The sequence below is a fragment of the Pseudoliparis swirei genome, chromosome 1, assembly GCF_029220125.1.
Source record: "Pseudoliparis swirei isolate HS2019 ecotype Mariana Trench chromosome 1, NWPU_hadal_v1, whole genome shotgun sequence".
NCBI classification, from domain to species: Eukaryota; Metazoa; Chordata; class Actinopteri; order Perciformes; family Liparidae; genus Pseudoliparis; species Pseudoliparis swirei.
Window position 1 is genome coordinate 9,498,389 of NC_079388.1, and position 23,120 is coordinate 9,521,508.

A 23,120-nucleotide genomic window follows, 5' to 3' on the forward strand; every position below is an offset into this window, starting at 1 on the left:
CAGAGAAAGGCCGTCTGTCTTTTTGCCCCACACAGTGTTGAGTTGTAAGTTTTTCTTTATTGAGGCAAAACCCTCATTGTGATAAACAATGTCACACATGCCAGATGCTGCGCCGCTCCTGCTCATTGTGAAACATCTTCTTAAGAAGACGTTATTTGAAAGTTTCACATTACAGTCACACCCACAGTTTACATTGTTACACCTGGCACATAAGAAAGTATTTGAGGACTCAGTATATGATCAATGATTCATTCACTCTCTAATCAATAAGTCATGTTATAAAGAGTGCGCGGTCCTGTCTGTCTTTGCAGCCTTTTATTCGGCTCCAGGGAGTATTTTTTGGTCCCTGGAGAAACAAGAAACTTGAGATCATGACACAGCGTGGCTGCATCCATGCTGTTATTTCAATAAACTGATGATGTCGAGCTGTAAGAGAGTCCTGATGAGACCTGAAGGCCCCAAGATCAGTTTACTCGTCAAGGGGAGCACTACTCTCTGAAAACAGCTAGCCGATAATGTCAGGGCTCCGGAGGGGCTTTCTAAAGTTAGTACTGTAGAGTTGTAGTGGATTTTATTTATACTTGCACATGTAAATAAGGAAGTTTTATGTTTTGAATTAATGCATACAGAAAGATATTATAAATAGGGAATATTATGGAGGATATGAAGATGAATGTATTGTGAATTTATTGTAAAGCATAAGAGGAAGACACAGTTTTATTGTTGTAGCTGTATATGATGACAAAGGTAATAATCTGTATGATGCATGAGAATGAATGAGATTTTGTTGTTTAGAGATAATAGTTCAAATGGATGCCGGTTAAAACCTGAGACGTTCTGAAGGAACTTCCGCTCCTTGACCTGAAGTGTGACGTTTGACCCCGCCATTTTGCATAATTATCTGAGCGAAACAGAATGCCAGCATTGGTTGGATCAGCAAGAGGCAACTAACCTTTAGGAGTGAACTCATTATGCATGCTACTAATAGCCGAAACTTTTGTAATGGAGCAAAGTTCAACTGGGTTTTGAGGTGGACAGGCAGGACTCTCTCCGGAGCTCAGTGGAGGAGAGATCTGTGGCCTTTGCCTCGGTCCAACTCCACGAACCCGATAATTGTTTATCATCTTTGCCATTAAATATTGTTAAACTTCAAACTATTGGAGCCGGAATTTTCCTGCAAGCGCAGGGCCCAAGGTCTTGACTCTTGAACTATTTTTTTCTGTACTTTCTAATGAGGCATTATAATGGCTTTATAACTAGAAGCTTTGTTAACGCATCAGATCATATCATTCAGAATGGAATTATACACAGATGAGTAAAGAGTTTGTAATATTGGAAATTTCGACAGCAGTGATCCTATCGTTTGCTGGCTGCTAAGTCCTCATTTTGCCAAAGACTGCTGGATTGAAGCCAGAGTCGTAATATAAATAAAACTCTAACCTAATTTAAAGAAAAATTGTATTTTAGTTTGAGTTTTACTCATCAATAAAGCACTACAAACACACAGCACAGCAGTTAAGTAAGGCAAGCCATGTTGCCAAAGAGGCCGGTGACCATCTCTCGTTTCCTGCGCAAAATGCACCCAAAATATGATCATCATTAAAAAATTAAAAAAGGATAATTATCTTGTGTCCCTTCATGGCGAGCAGTGGTGGAAACTATCTTAAACAAATAGGCTCAATAACATACATTTAGGTGGTTATCTTCCAATTCTGACGACATTACATGCTGCATAAGAAAAGATGCAGGCCTGTTGCATTATGGGTATGCACCAGTGTCTTGGCATCGACCAATTGTATATTCTTTAAAGAAATCGAATTATCTCAACCCTTTTGAAATTGAATGGGCCAACTTAATAACTGGAGAGCTCCTTAAACCATGTGTTGGCAGATGATCAGCAGGTGATATAATAATGCTGCAGCTATGATGTTTATGAGTGGATTTCCAGGTCGGGGGTCAAGCCCTGGCCCGAGTTCACTGGATGAAGATGGAGATGACTTCCATGTTAAGTTCAAATCCATTTCCTCCCGTGCAGACTCCGCCACAGCGTCAACAGTTCGTCTATTTTTAGCGGGGCTGTCTGAGGCTGCCATGTTGCCTGCGAGGTGAACGCTCGTCCAGCCCAGAGGAGACACTGAGACTCTGCGGCTCTGCGGCTCTGCGGCTCGATGCTGGTCTCTGATCGCCTTGCGGCTCTCAGGTTCCCCGCGTTGCTTAATTAGGACATCCCGGAAGAGCCCCCGTGCGGCGCGCAGCTGAGTGGCGGGACAGGGAAGCAGGAGGGGACCGCGCGACCGCAGCACGCAGCCAACGGATCCGTCCGGATACTGACAGTCCCAACGAAACATCTGTGGACATTTGCGGCATCAGAGGAGGGAGGTGAGTAAAAGTTGTTTCTATACGGACGAGTTTCTGGCTGGCTGTCAAGTTGCGTTACATCTGGTGGAGCTGATCGAGGGATCAATAATGTTGTGCGCAACGTCTTCACCTGTTTCCTGCGCCATGGCGTCTTATATTTAGCGCGCAGTGTAAAAACACACCGTGTGGATGCTGTGCTCGGGTGTTCCCCGTGATGAGGGTTGTCTGTTGGAGCAACGGTGATGTTGTGGCGTGGAGCCTCAGATTTGAGGGGCGGTGGGAGTCCTGTCAGCATGCCAGCAGTGTGCCATGTCATGTTTTATGATGAAGCGTCATCTCAGGACTGTGAGAGATGCGTGATGAGCTCCTGGTCAGCCACTATGAGTCTCCAACAGCCTCTTATGTCATTGACTATACATGGTATGGAGATGTTTTAAGTTTCAAATAGTTGACAAAACAATCTCAGCTAAAGGTCCATCTAGTAGTTTTTGAAGCTGTTGATCTCATTCTCCTCCACGTTGGCTCAAAGGTTGACTCAAACTTTGTTTTAACCCCATTTTGTCTTTTTAACTCAACTTTTAAGTCAAAGTGTTCATGAAGTGCTGATGAAGGCCATGTGATTGGACCCAGGACCAAGACTTTCACTAACAGCTCATGCTGACACTACAATAGTGTCCTGTTTAAATGTCGATGTAAACAGCGATATCGTTAACACAATACAGATAAAACTATGATTTCCTGAATATACTAAAGTGTACTTTTACAGTGCAGCACGGGACCTTGATGCCTACATTAAAATACTTTACAGTAGGCCCACAGCAGCAGTCTGTAGCTCAATTTAGCCCCAAAGATCAGATACCAGGCCAGAGGGTTCAGGGTAACTTCAGTAATATCTTTCCACTGCAGAGACATGTGTGCTTTCTCAGCTGTTAGTTGGTCTCTCTATGTGGCACACACTGTTGCCCACCTGTCTGCAGGAACAGAGGGAGGAACGTGTTCGTTTACTGGGGTCTACTCATGTCTACTACATACAACGGACATGTATCCACAGATGTATTCCTTTGACTTCAACGTGTTGTCGTTTTTCTGACGTTCTATAGTCTTTGTACCATCCATGGTTTGAACTCACTCTAGATGTTTCCCACTCCGTTTTCTGTGATTGGCTCAAGGTATTAAGTGCATATAAAGCTAAAAGAGCCTCATTGGCCATGTCTTTGCATTGGCTGCATCAGAAAAATAAATCTCCCCTACACTATGGGGTTCACATGTGTCCTCTGAGATTCTTTGAAGGAAGAGTGCGATAAAAATGAAATGCATTATTATTATTATTATTAGTATATGTCCATGATTGGTTAGTAAAAGTGTTCTTACAACAATCAATGAAGTCTGCAGGTGTAAATGTTAACAATGTGTTGATAAGAAGATGTATTTTGGGTCAGATAACTGGACTTTCCCAGAATGTAAGTAAAGGATCCAAGCAAATGTCCTGGAGCAGACGTGGCTTCATATCTGACGCGTCGCTCACGATCAGCCCACACTGAGCTCTCCAGGTTTCAGATGGTTGTGACCCAGAGGGCAGAAATAGCAGCTGAGTCCTGCGACTGTCATCTGGCATGGCCGAGAGGTTTCTCCACAGAGATGACTCGATGACACCCACCAGGACATGTTTAATGCTCATAGCACATCATTATAACACTCATTTTCAAGATTACAGACAGGGAAAACTATGCAGTCTAGCTTCTATATGTATATGATCCAAAGAGCCTCCTGGGTTTTTTATGGATCATTTGTGAAGCAACTAAAACAGATTAAAACTCACACCATTGGATTGTTGGTTGGGCAGGAAGGGAGCAGGTGTTGGATTAGGATGTGCGTGTTACCTAGCAGTAGTCTGCGTAAACATGCACAGGGTTGCTGGGTTGAATTCCACTCTGTTGACTAATGGCCTGCAGGTCCTCGTGGTGAGGCATATGGCTGGTCACTGTGAAAGAAAGAGATATGATGTGGTCTCTGCCGTGTTACTTAGGCATTTGATTACAGCTGGAGGTTCGTTCATCTCGTAGCTGTGAGTTAAGTTTGACACTACTGTCTGTACATTTCGTTTGTATACAGTCTGCTGCAACGAGCTCAGTCGCACCTGGATGGAACCGGTGTCTCTGTGAGAGTCACTTTCTTTGACTTCTCCAGTGCATTTAACACCATCCAGCCACTGCTGCTGAGTGAGAAGCTGGCGGTGGCCGTGTGGCTGCGCACCATCTCCTGGATCACTGACTACCTCACAGGCAGACCACAGTTTGTCAGAATGGGCCGTGTGCTGTTGGACGGTGGTCAGTGATGTTGGAGCCCACAGGAACTGTTCTGTCTCCTTCCTCTTCACCCTGTACACCAGTGACTTCCAGTACAACACGGAGTCATGCCATCTGCAGAAGTACTCTGATGATTCTGCAGTGGTCGGGTGTATAGGATGGACGGGAGGAGGAGTACAGGGCAGTGGTGAGTGACTTTGTAAAGTGGGCGATGAGAACCACCTGCGGCTGACGTGGCCAAGACCAGAGAGATGGTGGTGGACTTCAGGAGGAAGGCGATCCTTACACCTCTGAGTGTCCTGGGAGTGGACGTGACATGGTGGAGGAGTACAAGTACCTGGGCGTCTCCGACGACCGACTGAACTGGAAGGCCAACATCAACGCTGTTTACAAGAAGTGGATGAGTCGACTCTTTTCCTGAGAAAGCTTTCCTTCAACAACGTGCGCAAGATGCTGGAGTTATTCTACCAGTCGGTTGTGGCCAGTGTGCTGCACTTTGCCATTGTCTGCTGGGGAGCAGCATCGAGCCGGTGACACCAGCCGCCTTAACACACTAGGTAAGGCTGGCTCCATCATCGGCTGCCAGCTGGAGCACCTGGAACAGGTGGTGGAGAGGAGGTCGTTGAAGAAACTGGTGTCCATATTGGACAACCCGGACCACTCTCCACCACCTCCTACAGGGGACAGAGGAGTACTTTCTCCAGACGCTCCCCTCACGCTCCGCTGCCACAAGGAGAGATACAGGAGAACATTCCTGCCGACGGCTATGAGGCTCTATAACAGTTCACCTCTTGCCAGATCACCCTAACCCTTCTTATATTTTGTGTTTTTTTTAATTTTTATTCTTGTGTGTTGCTGCTACTGACTCGACAAATTTCCCCTTGGGGATTAATAAAGTATATATCTATCTATCTATCTATCTATATGTAATCATGTATGTTGAATGTCCAATCTAAATTACTAAAGTTATTTGTGCTAACATGTAGAAAAGGGGTATATCAGGATCATTGATACCTTACCTTGGACGTTCATGACATTTAATAATAAATGAAGAAATAGACATTATCCATTCCAATTCCTCCATGAAGATCTTTGTCATCCTCCTTTATTCCCACATCATTTATTGAAGACCGTTTTATTCACTCTAACATTTTTCCAAATGTCCTTAATTTTTGTTTTTTTGATTTCATCATGAGAAAGTCTTTGTCTGTCAACCCAAGACAAACACAACAAAGCAAGTTATGTTATCAAAAACTCTGTTTAAAAAATTAATGGAATTAGTTCACAAGTCTGTGGTTGTATATTATTGTCTGTATATATTAATTTAATTCTCAATTTAATTTAATATTTTAATTTTGACCAAAACATATAGATTCTACTTAAATATACTGTATATTTCAACAGTTTAAATTTTATTTATTTATCCCACTTAATTCTCAGTCTTTCCTTCTGCCTGACTCCAGTCTCTGTCCTTCTTAATCCAATTGTGAGATACGTCCATGTGTTCATGAATGAGGTTGTGACTGTGGCCGAGCGCCAGACAGCTCGAACAGAGACAGTGTTCATATAAACGCCACTGCATTGCCCACATTTACTTTCTCTCTGCAATGACATGTTTTTTGAAAGCCGCAGCGTGGGATAGTCGAGCAGCGACTAGGTCCTCAATAGTGATCCTCTGCTCAGGACCCAGTGCTCATCTCTCCCCTCCCTGTTGAGAGGGGGAAACACTTTTTCTTCTGGGATCAATAAAGTGAAAAAACATACTGTATCACAACACCTACGATTACAAAGGTTACGTCTTAACAAAACATTATTTTATTTCCAAGTTTGTCACCATGGAAGGTTTAATGGAGCGGCTGGAGCACGCTGTGACTCGCCTGGAGAAGATGTCCGTCACAATGGCAGCGTCCAGCGGCTTGGCCAATGGGGACTGTGTCAATGGCATCGATGGAGGCAAGTCTCAATAGTAGCAACAAGTCTAAACAGACTAAACAGGCACTAAATAAACTGGAGTGAAATCTCAACTAAGGGCAGTGGTTTCTCTGTGTGTCTCCAGGTTTGTCTCTGTGTGTGGAGGCCTTCGACTACCTAGTGGCAGGTCCATTGGCAGAGTACATGAACTACAGCTGCGCCATCGGAAGTGAGGTGGAGAAACATGTAAGTTGGGTTTGATTCGGTCACTCAAGTCTCTATAAACACACGAGAAGAGAGGAGTAAATCAAAATGTTGATCAACTCATGAGCAACATGCCTGCACGCCAGGCACGGCTCAGGGCTGGAGAATAAATTAATGCGCACACATTATTCCTCACAGAAGACATCAATCCAAGAAAATGCAGTAAAGGACTCTTTATAGTAAAGATTAGGGCTGTGAAACGATTAAAATTTTTAATCGGGTTAATCACAGGTTTTTGTGGATTAATCATGATTAATCACATATTACCGATATTCTCGGAATATTTTGTGAGAACATAGAGATTTATGACAAAAGACGGATATATACATTTATACATTCTTCTATACAATGGTGCTGCAACTCAGCAGTTATTTAGCAGTTTTCTTCCAAATGGAACATTAATACATCTTCATCCTAAACAGAATGTTTAACCCTCCTGTTACCTTTCGGGTCAATTTGACCCCATTCAATGTTTAATGTCGGTGTTCTTTGGGGTCAATTTGACCCCAGGCTGTTTTTCACTGTGTCAAACATATAAGAAATATCAACTTTTTATTTATTTAAAGGGCTATTTAGGTAGTCAACAAACAAACATAAAGTACCTCACACTTAAACTTGGGAAGCAATATTAATTCTAATAATTTTCTGGAGGTTTTAATTGCTGGGGTCAAATTGACCCCGAGGGTAAAATATGTTAGTAAATGTAAAGGTAACAGGAGGGTTAAACAGAACATTTTTCTCTTGTTTGTCAACCATTAACTCCACCATGATACAATCTAAAGGCCTCTAGTCTTCCTTTAGCAGCTGCTGAGGCAAACTGACTGTGTGGGTTTTCTTCATGAACTGGGCCGTGATGAAAGGGACGGCGGGGACACCGCTGCAAAGCTGAAACCTCACCGGCCCGGACACGGGGACAGGTGGACAAGTGACTTTTTTTTTGCTCGGTCCCGATGCGCGCGCACGGAGCTCTGTGGCGCGCGAGACGGAGATCGATAAGTGTTAACGCAACGCGAAGAGACAGAAATGACATGCTGCTGTGGAGATACGATCAACAACAGACGTTTAGTTTAATAAAAGAACAAAGACGTGCTATAGAGAACATGTCAGGGGGCGGGCCAATCTTTTTAATGTCATGCGATCTACCGACACTACGCCGCGATCGACTGGCAGGTCGCGATCGACGTGTTGAGACCCTGATCTACAGGAAGTAAAAGTCGTCACAAGGTTTCCGTAGGTGAACCTGCGGAAGGATCATTACCGATGAACAGACCGTCTGCATGAGAGCGGACAGAGTTCAGATTGAAGTGGTGGATTGGAAGCTCATTCTGCAAGTTACTTTTTTTTCGTCCCGACGATCAACAAGCTCATTCTGCGCATGCGTTAAATGCGCTAAAAAAAAAAACACTAGTTAAACCTGAAATTGAATTAACTGAGTTAACGCGTTATTTTTCACAGCACTAGTAAAGATATAAATACAATATTATACAATATTATATATATTTACCTGTTTAACTCTAAATGTAACTCTAGATGTTTTACTCAGTTTGAAATGTTACATAACATTACATTACACATCATTTAGCTGACGCTTTTATCCAAAGCAACTTACAATCAGTGCATTCAACCATGAGTACAAACTCAGAAGAAATGTTTTGCTTTGTAAATGAGTTTAAACTCTTCTGTTCATGTGTCTTGTACTTCAATACAAAGGTTATTGCTCACAGGAATGAGCAGAGATCCTTTCTAAGGGAGCACAGATACCAGTGGAGTCTGCCTGTGCCAACTTTCATTACATTTATAAACAAACATGGATTCTCCTGCTTTAGATCCAGCAAATGTGAAGCACTGGAAAGCTGAAGGGTAGTGATGTGTGTGTATGGGAGCGGCATGAGCCAAGGTCCTCTGTTTTCTACAAAGCCAAGGATGGGAGTATGACTGAACTTTGACCATACTTTAATCCATCAAAATGCTAGTGGAGCACTTTTTCCTATTTGTAATGACATGTACAAACTAGGACTGGGAGTGTGTTTTGTGGTAAGCCAAATAGCCGTAGCATGTCCTTTGAATTCAACCAGAACAGAGAGAAATCCCAGCTAAATGTAAAACAATAATGCTTGTATTTCTTCCTCTGCACCTTGATAGAAGATCTCTCTCTATCACTGAGCAGGATGAGAAGGAGGGGGAGTGTGTGAGCGAGAGCCAGAGGTAGTTTCTTTGAGTTTGCAGAGCTCCTTTTATGGACAAAGCCTCCCTGGTGGTTCCCTTGGCCCGCGACTGGAGGTCTCAAACACACACAGCACACAGCTGGTTGGGACAAACCCAAACTCGGTGTGTGTGTGTGTGTGTCTGTGCTATGAAACCTGTGTTTCGTGTCTAAGATGGATTGATTGTCTGCCAGGATTTCAATAGTCGTGAGAAAACTACAAACATAAACACAAGCGAATGAAATGTTTGCAAACCTCTTTTTCATTGCACTGTAGCATCATCTACACTGTACACATTATAGTCACATGCAGCTTGTACGGTCCATGTATTGCAATCCTAACCTATCTTACTTTGATTCTTTATGATTGACAGGCGGACATGGTTAACAAGGCCGTGAAGACTCAGCAAAATTTTCTCAAGATGGCTGCCACGCACCAGAAACCTGCACAGGTACAACGCGGTGAAATGGTGTGACGGCTGTGTGTGGTCACTGTTGAATTAACGGGAGCTGTGATTCCAGTGTGTTGCATTGCTATTGTCTTGATCATTCAGCATCCAGACCAATCCTACAGAGGTTATGTGGAGGTGCACTCAACTAATCTTAACTTATTCTGTCAGCTTTATATCAGAACGTTAGACCTTTGCTTTTATAATTCATGACAAAAAAAATTATTGAACCCTTACTCTCGTAATATTTGCCAATGTGCAATTTATTTCTGGCACTTTCCCCTTTATCTCTGAGATATGCTTCAAACTAAAAGGTTTGTCTCTAAATCAAAGCCACTTTTTCTGCATGGCAAACAGTAGTTAAAAGAGTATTTTATGTTTTATAATTAGGAACAGAAATGATGCCAATCTTCATGTCATTAACAGTATCTCTGTATACAGTATGCTCTCTGTTGCTGTTATTAGAACCCAACTGAACGTGGTGAAAATGATGAGTAATCATTTAAACATGACTTGATACCATCATTATGATTGGCTGCTGTTAACTGCTGCTAGCTTTCAGTTGACTGCTGCAGGTGATACTCAGTGCAAAGCTTGCGCCACTCAGTCCCAAACGGCATCAAGCCTTCCACACCCCACATAGAGATGAACTGTATCTCAGGGCGGTGTGTCGGTCTGTGTACGCCCCTCTTGTGTTCCCCGGCAGGCCGGGCGGTTCACAGAGGGATTACGCTGCTCTTTGACTAAGAAAAAGCCAATATAACACATTCCCAACATGATCACGTATAGGGAAGGGGGGGGGGGGGAAATAACTATGTGTGTGTGTGTGTGTAGGTGTGTGTGTGTGAGAGAGAGAGAGCTGATATGATATCATCCCATTGGCCTTCTGTTTGTGTTGTGTGTGTCTCTGTGTGTGTGTCTCTGTGTCTGTGTGTGTGTTCTCCATGAAGGGATAACTCTATCTGTCAGGCCATTGGTCAAGAGGCTGTGAAAAGAGCATTCAGTTAGTGTCAGAAATGCAAACAAGGAAGGAGTGAGTGTGGAGGGGAGGAGAGAGAGAGAGATAAGGTAACAAGAGATGAACTTAAGCATCAATGTTGGCCAAATAAACACAAAACAAGTCACAGAAAAAGAGGAAGTCTTGCCCCCTTTCCAAGTATGTAGTTATCATAGAGCGCTTCTTTCATCTCTCTTTGAATGGTCCAAACACGTACTCTGTCCATCTTCTAATCTAAATTAGCTACCAGATCAGATGCTAGGTGTAGACTTGAGAATGGTATTAAAGTCACAACAAGGACTTTAAATTTAACTTGGACTCAACTGCTGTGAAACTTGACTCCCTAAAAACTTTCAACCCACCTTGGTAAGTCCTGAAACAATAACAATATATATTCACAACGTGCAAGACCGTACGTGGCCTATTTTGTATGCAATGGAAGGTTTTAACTGTAAATTTTTTTATAAAACAATCACTGGTTTAACATCAGAATATGTAGATGATTGGATTGATGGATTTTAATGATAAATATTCAGGTTCATAAGCGATACAAAACGTGCAGCTTGACTGGTAGCTTGCTGGAAACAGCTCTGGTATTTGGATGACTGTCCTGTATAGTAACATTTGAGAATCCTAAGATTCTAATCAACAAGATAGCCTTCTTAGCATGTTAATGCCGTGTTCATGTCATGTGGAAAGGAAAGTAGCGATGACAAAGACCAAGTGAGGCGTTCAAGTTTCTTTTAATTTTCAGGCACAAGTCCCAGTCGGACTGTGAAAGCCTCACAGGAGTTGAAGTTGTTGAATGCTAATGCTATACACAATGTTTTCTTTTTAGAAGTTTTACTCACCAGTACAGTCAAAGATACCAGTTAAGCTCAGAATACAGATGTCAACATGTCATGTCTAAGAGTCTCTCAAAAATGCTCTATAAGAAAACTCTGCCAAGCTGAGGCGAGTGGTCCAGAGGCTAAGTTCTCTATTCACAGTCAACAAACATGACCCATAAACCCTTCAATAGACACACACACACACACACACACACACACACACACACACACACACACACACACACACACACACACACACACACACACACACACACACACACACACACACACACACACACACACACACACACACACACACACACACACTGTACCACCAGTACAATCTCTGTCCTGAAAAACCATCACAAACAAACACACACACACATCTGTGGATCTCACTCATTCAAGGCTATATCTGCAATGCAGATCAGGCATATGTGACCAATGGCTTACCTCTTTACACACACAAACACACACACACACACACACACACACACACACACACACACACACACACACAGAGATAACACACTTCTGGCCTTTCTCTGCAGCACAGCCCCTGTTGTGCTCTCTTGCTTTTTATGGGCATGTTCTATATTTGAGCCAGTGTGCGTATTCGTGTGTGTGTGTGTGTGTGTGTGTGTGTGTGAGAGAAAGAGAAAGTTAGAGTGAAAGAAAGTAAGCCTCTCTCCCATGTGACCTCAAGTTGGCCTGTTGGCTTTGTGTGTCTGGCAGTTCAGACACACTGTAGACGTTCACAGTTACAGTTGTTCTCCCGTTGTCGCCCTCCACTCTGCACCTTTGATCCGCTGCTTGTATAGGAAGTCAAGGCTCGGTCGCTGTGCTTTTGTAATACACTGCCCATCGAATAATGTTTGTTTCCGTCTGTATCTCTGCCTCAGTTGACTTCTTATCCATGTAGTCATATGGAGGCCTACGTTTGCATTAAGAATCATTGGTTTGGGGGAACTGCGTGAGGAGCAGTGGGAACTGGGATCAAGTGTTAATGGTGTTCATCTTGGTTCAGAGGTTATTATTGGCTGTGTGAGCTAGTTAAAACGCATAACGCAGTGTGAGCAATCACACAAACATCTACGTGTATTATACAAAAATAATAGGGCAATAAATCAGTTCCTTCAATAACAGAGCTGTGTTCTGCAGGATCTCATCTGAATAAAGAAACACGTTTGTCACAGCTCATTAACAGAAGCATGTTTTACATAGCAGCCAGTTCACTGCAGATCAGAACAAGAAAGCTGTAGCAGCAATTCCCCAGATGAAACAGTATGTTCCTGAATCTATGTGTGTGGGTCAACTTGTGAGAGGTAAACTGTAAACACTGAAGGAGCAGTATGCCTTACAAGGCCAGAGGGATCTCCCCATGAACCGAGGAATGCTTCAGGAACGAAGCGATGGGGCTGGGAGACGGGCTACACTGTCGCTGAGATCTGGAAGATCCAATGGAAAAAAGCTCTGGCTAATAAAATGAGTTACTGTCCTGGAGCCTAGTTTAGGAATTACTGACTGGCAACGAAACCAGGCTGGCTATGGATGGGTGGGGAAACAACATAGGGGTTGTACAAAATATATTACATTACATTTAGCTAATACAATAGCATCTCAGATATGTTGAAGAAGAAAGAGAAAGAGTCTATTTTGCAGGGCTTTTTGTAATTGGATTTAAATCCAATTAGAATTAAGAAGTCTCTCTATCCTACCACTCTATTTACAGTTCAATCAGGTAAGACCCGTTAAATGAAGAAAGGATGTTTATTGTTTAACATGTGATGCGCAATGATGAAGTCTCAGAGTCTTTGGCGCTTGGACTCTACGGGGAGATTTGTAGTTGAGGGCTGACGCCCTGATCAGCAACGAGATAGATCCCCCCCCCCGTGGAGTCCAGACCTGGTGGTGGCTGATGAGCTGATGGAATGATGAGTTGAAGCTCATGGATCCTTGAAGACTGGCTGGAGATGGGGAGGTGGAGGGGTGCATGACAGCAACCTGAATGAACTGAAGGTAGAGAGACGGTCATATTTGAATGAGAAAGCAGCGAGACGATTGGCTCGCCATGTCATCATTTCCCCGTGCTTATTGGATAGAGTGGACCAGCTGATCTGCGCAGCTGGAGTCATGATTGACGGCGCCGAGCGATGACGGCGAGTAAGTAATGAGTGCGCATGTGTGGGAAATGAATATCGGACTGAGGGATGAAAGGCTGGCGTGAGGGTTATGGTCTTCCTGTCTGAACTTACGCGAAGCTTCATTAGCTCTTTCATCTACCATCCTCCTCTCACACTGACATTTTGTCCGGCATTTTTCTGCTCACCTACTATAATAACTCCCTGATTCTTCTACTGCAGATGGAGCTGCACGACCTGCTGAAGCCAATTTCGGATCACATCCAGGAGATCCAGAGCTTCCGTGAACGAAACCGCGGCAGCAGCCTCTTCAACCACCTGTCAGCGGTCAGCGAGAGCATCCCCGCTCTAGGCTGGGTGGCTGTGGTAAGGAGATACACACAAACACATAAACATATACGGGAAAACACATGGAAGATGATGCATATCAGCACATAAAACAATAAAAAGCACATAAACACACAAATGGATTAAACAAACTCAATGAAGGAAATTCTTAACTCAAACATTTCCTGCTAGGAACATGATATCTTAAAAATAAAAGGGATTCCCTTACTTATAGTCATATTAAATACATACAAACTAGATTACTATAAATAAACACAGCCTACACTGTTTATGCCCAATATTTGTTCCTCTGTCCTCTCATTAGTCTCTGTTTCTCGTCAGGACTAAATATATTTTTTGAAATTTAGAGATAAATATTATTTAGATTAAGATCAAAGCTTTTCCACTTGAGTACTTCAACAAAAAACCTCTGGAGCCGGCTCGGCTCAGTGTCTGTTGCTGTCAGAAAGCAACACTCTTCCCTTCACTGTAAGCTCTTCTGCTTTTCGTTCTCAAATGATAACAAATGCTGCTGATAGTCAGATACTTCTTCAGAAGACCGAATGAGACAGTTTTGCCCTCACAGTGCCTCCGCTACAGTGACAGGGAGGGAGGTGTTTTATGATGAACTTAATGCCTTTTAGAGTCAGAAGCCGGGTCCCTATGTGAAGGAGATGAACGATGCTGCCACCTTCTACACCAACAGAGTGCTGAAGGACTACAAGGAAACGTAAGTCTGTCCAATTCTGTCATAACAGTGACTTTGCATGTTTTAGCCCATTTACTACGGATCATAAATACTTTACTGCTGACAATTTGTATCTCAAGATTCAGATTCCTGTTATTTTTTAAGTCACAGTCTGGAAGTGAACACACAGACGTGTGTCGTCCATCACGGTGAACATTAATTGTGCATTCCTTTTGACAATAGTTTGATATTAGCATCGCTAATTAACAATCAGCATCAATCTCATTAAATCCAAAAAGGACGAGGCTTATTGAGTCACTTTTGTTACATTTCATATTTGTTTCATTGTGTGATATTTTGTTTACCAATCAGCACAATGTGCAATATCCCATAAAGATGCATTGGATTACATTTCTTAGACTTCTAGCTCAGAACGTTTATCAGCAAAATGCTTCATTTGACATGATTTCCTTTCTTCACATTGTTCATGATCTTCTCCTTCAATCCATCCTCACATCCCCTTCTTTTGCACTTCCTCTCTTCTCTTTGCTTTGTCCTTCACATCTCTCACCAACCTCCCCAGCGACAGGCGTCATGTCGACTGGGTGCGTTCTTACCTTTCAATCTGGACCGGGATGCAGTCCTTCATCAAACAGCACCACACCACAAGCCTGGTGTGGAGAAAGAGTGTGAGGACAGCTACTTTTCCTCTAAAAATACACTGGCCTAGAGTCAGTACATTACTCCTGTAACAACTGGTTTAATATTTTACCTGTATTTTCATCTAGTTCCCATTCGCAGGCCTTGATATTTTTTAATCAGAGCTCAAATTAACTTCTGCTATTTGCGTACACTTCCATTTTTAGTTGTGGAGCAGCCGGTTACATAAACCACTGCAGAGAGCATGAATGAATGAACAAGCTTCTCTCCAGTAGTTGCACCCTGCGGTGCTCCATAGAGCTCCCAAAACCTCTGTCACTCCCACACACACTTCTGTTTATGGATGTCAGCTTTAAGACTCCTCTGCACTCACGCTCACTAGATCCCATAGATTGTAAAACAAATCCTTTCAGACACACTTGACCTTTTTTTTCCTTGTTAGCTAGAAGGGTCTCTCATCTCTATTCAGACGGGGAAAGCCGTGGTGCAAGTTTCCTCTTAAAGGAACAGTTTAACATTTTGGGAAATACACTTATTCACTTTAATTTTTGTTTTATTTGGATTTTGCTCTCAATGAGAGCTAGAAGAGAAAATCAATGACAGTCTTGTGTCTGTGTGTCTGGACGTTAAATATGATGCTATAATCAGGAGATAATTAGCCTTGCATAAAGATTAAAACAGCTACCACGGCTGTAGTAACACATTGCATCTCATGGAGTTCATTTGCAGAAAACCTCAAGGGGTGACTTTTTCAGCCTGGACCTTATAAGTGATTTATGAGGACCACAGTTTTTGACATGTGTCCAGTGTATTGAGGGAGAACGCTTCAGACGTCAACCGCTAAGCGGGCTGCAATGTAAAATCACTCTGTGTAACTCCTCACCTTCCACAAAATAATCTCCATAATGATGTCAGACAGTCTGAGCAGGTCAGTGACACAAACGACAACGTAGCTTCATATTGACCTTCCTGGTGAGTGATATCAATCTTCTCATCTAACTCTCGGCAAGAGAAAGAACAAGATTAACTAAAAGTGAATACGCATATACCCAAAAATGTTAAACTGCTCCTTTTAATATCAAATGATTAGGTTAAAACATCAGGTGAAGCTAATGCTCAACAGCTGTGCATGAATGTGTGTTTTCTACATGGAGAAACTTGAGCGCTTGCAGAGGCTGTTCGTGTGTCAGCTGTTGTCCCTGCTGTCAAACGGCAGAAATGTGTGTTAGAGTCTCAGTGTGTGTGTACGTACAAGGACGTGAGTATGTGGTACCAACAGGTGGTCCTCAGGGTTTACTTGAATGGAGGTTTTATTCACAGAGGAACCCCGACAAAGAGTCTGTGTACACACACAGCCTGCACCGTAACCTAAACTGCAGGGCTGGTCCCCCTTTAACGCAGCCGTCATCTGCTGCTCAGATAGGGGTTTAGTGACACGCTTATACTCTGACATGCACAGGCTGGCATATGGCTTTTTACACACACACACACACACACACACACACACACACACACACATACTGCCAATCACTTTAGTTACTTTGCTTCAGATCAGACCTAAAGAAAAAAATGTATTTCATGAGACCATTCTCGATGAAAAAACTTGCTGTGGTTTTTTTTAACCAAAGATTAATGAACATTCTTAATTACTATATCTTATTTTCCCAAAATAGAGGTCCTTAAAGCAATACAAAATATGAAAAACACAACTTCACAAAAAAGTGTCCAAATTGCTTATTTTGCCCAAACAGTCCAAAACCCAAAGAAAAGCAGCACATTCTCAGATTTTGGAAACTGTTTCCAATGAATGTTTAGATTTTTTTCTTTTAAAAAAATGAGTTAAATTATTAATCTGTTATCAAAATGGTTGCCAATTAATTTTCTGTTTATTGATTAATTATGACCAAACGCCCCTCACAATAAAAAAAAGGACACAAATGCACAGTTTCCCTCTGCTTCAGACAAACAGACAAGCAGCCATGAACACAAAGAAGCAGTCAGACGGTTTTACAGCCGTGCATGAACACACACATGTTGCTTCTAATCCAGTGGTATGCGCTGAGCTGTTTAGTGTAACAGGTCAGCATTGTTCAGCATGATATTCACGACACGTGTGCCTCGTGTCAAAGGTCAAGTAGTCTCAGCTGTACTCAGAAGCACGTAAAGTGACAGTTGAACTGGTGTGATAGGTAAGTGAATGTGTGTGTGTGTGTGTCTATCTATCTCTGGCAGCTGTGCGAGGTCGTCAGACTGTGTGTGTGCATGTGTGTTTGTGTGTGCGCGCACTTCTCTTCACTGTAGTTGTCTATAGGTGGCTGCACACAGCTCATCAGTTTTGACAAATTTCCCCTTGAGGATTAATATAGTATATATCTATCTATCTATCTAAACCAAAGCTGCTATTCACGGTAAACACATTAACGTGGACTAAAGATGACCAGAGCACTGATTATAGGTCCTGATTAGTCTAATTACAAACTGATACTGCTCAGCCAGCGACTTTTTAAAAAAGCTACAGGACTTTTTCTTTAAACTCTAGCAGATACCCCAAAGTTTCCTAAAAGACCAACTATTTTAAGTAGATTTTTTGGGGAAATTTGTATAAAATAATGCACGAGAAGTCTAGAATATTTCCATTAATTGAACAGTTCTTGGCGTGAATATTTCATCTAGTGAAAATATCATAAAGAGCTGGTATATAATATAGTATAGAATATATATATATATATACATACATATATTTATATAATACATATATATATATTTATAATGTGGTACTGACAGACGGAGAGAGTATAATGTTTTCTCATTATAAAAGTTTCTCTTGGCACTTAAGATAAAAAGTGTTTTTTTCTCATCTCCATGTATGCAGAACACTATCACCATGGTCGACTGGTAAAACGACAAGGTTGAAGATATTTATTGTGCACTGCTCCCCCTGCTGAAGAGATATGTTACTACATCTGTTGTCTACAAAGAACCTGTCACAGCTGTGTTGTCTCACAATAAAAGCTCACGAGGCAAAAAAGCAATGCTGCTATCCAACATTTGCCTTTTTCTACCCTGCAGGGCCCCATTGCTCCTCCTCTCGTTGACCCCCCCAGTGCTCCCTCCTGTCATCCTCCGCCTCCTCCCCCCGGCCCACCTCCGGTCTTCACCGATGACGACTCCCAGCCTCAGGCGGGCAGTGCGGTGGCCCAACACTCAGCACTCTTTTCCCAGCTCAACCGGGGCATGGACATTACAAAAGGTGGGTTCAATAAAGGTTATACAATATGCATGTGCAAAAGGACATACTGTAGCTACCATTGATGACACAAGGATCATGCCCGTGGATATATCTACATATCAGGAAAGTGTACTGTTTTAGGCAATTAAATTAAATTAAATACAATATATATTTGTGGAACTGATCTAAGTTTTCTACAACATCCCTGCATGTGCATACGTACTTTTTCCTAACATTTTCCATATGTAGGTCTGAAGCACATATCAGATGACAAGAAGACCCATAAGAACTCCAATCTGCGTTCGCAAGCAACACCGACCAAAACTAAAACCAATTCCTCAGGGACCGCGAACTCAGCCAGGGCAGCAGTCCAGAAAAAGCCCCCTCTGCTGGAGCTTGAGGGGAAAAAATGGCGGGTGGTATGTAAAACGTTTACTTTCTCTTGAAGGGATAATTCCCAAAGTAAGGTACTATATTTTCATCTGGGGGTAAGTCACGTATTATTGACTGCATATGTACTCTTGATGCAGGAGAACTTTGAGCAGAAACACGACCTGACGATTGAGGAGACGGAGCTAAAACAAGTGGTCTACGTCTTTGGCTGCAACAACTCCACCCTTCAGATTAAGGGCAAAGTTAACTCCATCATCATAGGTGAGCGGTCTGAAGAGAGATTAAGTCATTTTGATCCAATTATTAATTTCTGATTATGACTATCTTGATGTGTGTTGACTCTGTCTAGACAACTGCAAGAAGCTGGGTTTGGTTTTTGAGAACGCCGTTGGGATTGTGGAGATCATCAACTCCAAAGGGATTCAGTTACAGGTGAGGAAAGCACTGACCGAATACATTGGCTTCAGATGTAGGGTCAGTTATCTGTGTTGTACACAAAGTACAATAGGCTATAGGGCCTCTGTTTGAACATCATTAGAATCAGTTGTTTGTTGTTTTTTACTTGAATGTGAATTGTGCCACACATCAGTAAGTGCACGATGTCTTTCTACAGGTGTTGGGAACAGTTCCCACCATTTCCATCAACACGACGGAGGGCTGCCAGGTCTACCTCAGCAAGGACTCCCTCAAATGTGACATCATCAGTGCCAAGAGCTCCGAGATGAACATCCTGATACCAGAAGATGAGGAATATGTGAGTGTCTGAGATAAGGGACAAGGAGAGGATTTGATCTCTGAATAAATAATAGTCCAGTGTTTTCCTGGATCCTTCATGTGTGTAGTTGTTTCAGTTATATTTACAGTTACTTTCTTTGTTATTCTACAGAGGGAGTATCCAGTACCGGAGCAGTTCAAGACCGTTTGGGACGGCTCAAAACTGGTGACAGAGCCGACTGAAATCGCAGGCTGATTGATGCTTCATCTTCATTACCACTGTGTTATTATTGTGTTTATTTTTCATAATCTCTATCAGAGATATAAAAGGGATTATTACTACGACAAAATAACTTTTGGTTCACTTGTAGTTCCTGTATTTGTGACTTCATGTCTCACAAGCTCTTTGAAACTGTTGATTATGAAGAATCAGTGAGAAGGTTGATTGTCCCTCTCTCCAAAACACATCCCCTCAGAATAAATGGATATCTCAGGATTTGAGCCCTAAAAAAACACCTTTATTTACCTTTTCTTAGATTTCTGTGCCTTGCAAATAAAGGCATTTATGTAAGACTATGTAACTATTAAAATATAATCTATTATATTTCAACATTGTTACTACTGTACCGTTTGAGAGTAAAAGCACCATTTAGACCACAGGTGTAAAACAATATTTTCTAGAAAGGCTCAAGATTACATAACATGCACACATGACAGGCAAAAATAACTTGTGTTAAGTATTGGACTACTTGATATATTTTCTATTTAATGAAATATATCTTATTTAGCTTTTTAAATGTGTATTGTATATGGTAGTCACGATTCATGTATTCTGCTACACCGCTCACTATATTTTGCATTAAGGACAGATGTCAGTCGTGATAGCGTATGTATTATAAAAATCAATTTGGTCAGACAAATATAACTGTCAGATTCTGAAGGAGTTATTAATTCAACTTGAAATAATAAACCAAATATTGGCTCGTTATTTCTGTGAATACTTAGATATCAAGTGATGGTCTTGTACTGCATTTATACACTTTAAAAACTGATGGTAGTAGTAATTTTCACACTTGAGCACTTCCTCCACCTTGTACTAAGATGTAGCACATGGCACCAGCATAAATAAAAAGATAGTAATTACCACTAATGTGTTTCAATTTTTTTAATTAACGTGAAAGCAATTTTATGTAATTGTGTATCATTTTTCAAATAAAATCAAAACCCTTTGTTCTTTCTTGTTCAGAGTTTTTGCAAGAGAGCCGCGAAGAGACCAAAAAGAAAAAATAATGTATGGTGTCAAAAAAACAAGCAAACTCTCACATGAAAAACAGAAATACTTAAACATTCAGGAAAGACAAAATATTTACAGAAGGGTAGGTAAGAACGTCACAGAAATAATGACAATATGTTCAGTTTGAAAGTAGCTACAAATTAAGTCATTGAGGATACAAGCAAAAAATGTCAGTTTATAACCAATTTCAAAACCTCACTGCATGTATGAGACACGTCTATCCACATCTAGACAATTAAAACAAGCATTTTAAAGTCTCCTTTCAGTGTTTGATGACCATATTTCCCTGAGAGTCTTGAGTAAAGAGCATCTCGTCTTCCTCTTCCTCCTCCACGGGAGATTTGTAAGCACTCGTTCTCCCCATCACAGAGCTTATGTTACTCTTATCTCTGAGGGGATTCCTAGCTTGCAGACCTCTGTGTGCAATCACTCTGAAGCCTTCAGAGTCCTGTGTGAACAGCATGGCCAGACTGTCCTCACCGACCTCTCTGCAGGACAGCTTTGGTGCTTTTCTTTTTAGGGGAGAGGTGCTCGGTTTTGTCCACTTGAACTGTGACTCAAGGCTCTGTTCTTTATCAGCTCTTTCCCACATGCACAACGGAGCATGTTTTCGAGGTGATGCAGTTTCTGGCTCTGTACATTTACAATCTGAAAGAGGTTCAATATGAGAGAGAGTTGAGCGCTTTCTTGGAGACATAAAGGACAAAAACCTGTTTGCTTTCTCTTGATCCGTTTGAGAAGAATGAAAATGCTTAAAGGATTTTTGGATTGAGGTTCCATCTTCCAGATTAATCTGAATACCAAAAACGTCCTCACTTTGTCGACTGTTAAGGAAAGTTGGCTCAGAGTCACTAACGTCCATTGCTGAGCTGTTTTTTTGCTCTTTTTTTGTCGGGGAAAATTCACCTTCAGAATACTGGCTCCAAGTGAGCAGTGGGTCCTGACTCCACACCTGTGGAAGAGGTTGACTGTCACCTGGCAATAAGGAGGCTGCAATGAAGCCCCTCTTACTCCGTGGTGGATGTATCTCCTCTATTTGCTCTTCTGCTGCCTGCTCCTGACACAGTGCTGCTTCCGCCTCAGTCACCTGGTCTCTTTTCCACTCATGATTCACTCCAGGCTCAGAGTTATACAAGTCCAACATTTCAAGTCTTCGTTTTGTCCCCGATACTATAGGGTTGGGTGCAGTTAAGGCGTTTGTGGCCGAGGTCGATGATGAAGAAGGCTGCACTGGATCCATGTTTGGCACTTCAGATGAAGACATCTTATTGAAAACTTTAGGCAGATGGTATAAAAAAAAGAAGCATTATGTTAACATAAAAATGAATGGTTGTTTCAATTCATACATTCACAAAAGTAATGGTTTACAGCAGCTTTATCAGCTATATATGTATCAGAGTTTTGCAACGTACCTCTGCCCTGAGGTGCAAAAAAGGTTGATATAGAGCTCTGTTTGGTCTTTGGCATCTCCATTTTGGTCTGGGTGAAATTGAGTGCCACAGCCAAACTATATCCGCTGCCTTCAGCGAAAGGATTCAGCATTTTAGAGATGGGTCGGGCAACTCGTTTCTAAAAATTAGACATCCAGATTAAAATGATATCATATGAAGAAACTCAAGTTCAAAGACTGAGGAAAGGGGTACTGTTAAAATGCTATTGTTATTAATATATGCCGTGAACAAGTTATTACATTTAAATAAAATTATTGATAGGTTATAAAATAGCCAGTCAGTCAGAATGTCAACAATTACCTGTTTAGCTTTTCCTTTTAGTTGCACAGTATCCAGCCAAACACCACATTCCTCTTGAGCAGAGGTATGTTGCGCTGGTTTGGAGGTCTTCATCGTGGAAGGAGAATGACAGATCTGTGATACATTAAATAACAATTAATATATGCGCGTAGAATTATCCATCTAGATTGTGTTACATACGTTTGCTGCAAGATTTATCAGAGGATATATTACACGTACGTTATAGTTGTTCCGAATAATATTCCGATTTCTTCACTTTTACATTGAGAAAATCCACCCATTGAACTGGTGTTGACTAGTTAAGCTTCATTAACATGTAGCTAATTTAACATTAGGTGGTATTCAATAACCACAGCCATTACAAACCACTTATATTATATATTTAACATTTAATATCATATTTGAACTGACCTTCCTTTTCCCGGAATGTTTCAGCTTTCCTTTGCGGTTCCTGAAACTGTAACAACGAGTTTGCGGTTGGCTACCTTTTTGTTTAGACGTTTGACTCTGGCGCCTCGACGATGGGCTGCCGCTGATTATTGACTGAGTGAAATGTATTTGCCTTAGTGTTTTTACTCATTGTTTACTGCAACAAGTCCTTCAAA

The 23,120-nt window shown here is 41.8% G+C and overlaps 2 protein-coding genes across 2 annotated transcripts; one reads left to right on the forward strand and one right to left on the reverse strand.

The window, feature by feature from the left end:
- Positions 1-2,095: 2,095 nt before the first annotated feature.
- On the forward strand, positions 2,096-20,704 carry cap2 (cyclase associated actin cytoskeleton regulatory protein 2). Its single transcript, XM_056414904.1, has 13 exons — positions 2,096-2,379; positions 6,491-6,617; positions 6,721-6,821; positions 9,417-9,494; positions 13,682-13,825; positions 14,431-14,516; positions 15,058-15,163; positions 18,204-18,384; positions 18,613-18,782; positions 18,894-19,017; positions 19,106-19,188; positions 19,370-19,510; positions 19,643-20,704. Exons 2-13 carry the CDS (start codon positions 6,500-6,502, stop codon positions 19,724-19,726), a joined length of 1,416 nt encoding a protein of 471 aa, XP_056270879.1. The 5' UTR covers positions 2,096-2,379; positions 6,491-6,499; the 3' UTR covers positions 19,727-20,704.
- LOC130194033 (aurora kinase A and ninein-interacting protein) lies at positions 20,621-22,985 on the reverse strand. Its single transcript, XM_056414913.1, has 4 exons — positions 22,927-22,985; positions 22,516-22,629; positions 22,177-22,333; positions 20,621-22,039 (listed from the first exon to the last, which is right to left on the reverse strand). The coding sequence occupies exons 2-4, from the start codon at positions 22,606-22,608 to the stop codon at positions 21,027-21,029; spliced, it is 1,263 nt and encodes a 420-aa protein (XP_056270888.1). The 5' UTR covers positions 22,609-22,629; positions 22,927-22,985; the 3' UTR covers positions 20,621-21,026.
- Positions 22,986-23,120: the final 135 nt, after the last annotated feature.

What these genes read in the sequence shown, in the direction of transcription:
- cap2 (XM_056414904.1), top strand. Translation starts at nt 6,500, where the DNA reads ATGGAAGGTTTAATGGAGCGGCTGGAGCACGCTGTGACTCGCCTGGAG. An exon ending in CCAAAGGGATTCAGTTACAG is followed by an intron (nt 19,189 to 19,369) that starts GTGAGGAAAGCA and finishes GTCTTTCTACAG; the next exon opens with GTGTTGGGAACAGTTCCCAC. An exon ending in TACCAGAAGATGAGGAATAT is followed by an intron (nt 19,511 to 19,642) that starts GTGAGTGTCTGA and finishes GTTATTCTACAG; the next exon opens with AGGGAGTATCCAGTACCGGA.
- LOC130194033 (XM_056414913.1), bottom strand. Translation starts at nt 22,608, where the DNA reads ATGAAGACCTCCAAACCAGCGCAACATACCTCTGCTCAAGAGGAATGT. An exon ending in TAAAAGGAAAAGCTAAACAG is followed by an intron (nt 22,334 to 22,515) that starts GTAATTGTTGAC and finishes TCTAATTTTTAG; the next exon opens with AAACGAGTTGCCCGACCCAT. An exon ending in TTTTGCACCTCAGGGCAGAG is followed by an intron (nt 22,040 to 22,176) that starts GTACGTTGCAAA and finishes ATCTGCCTAAAG; the next exon opens with TTTTCAATAAGATGTCTTCA.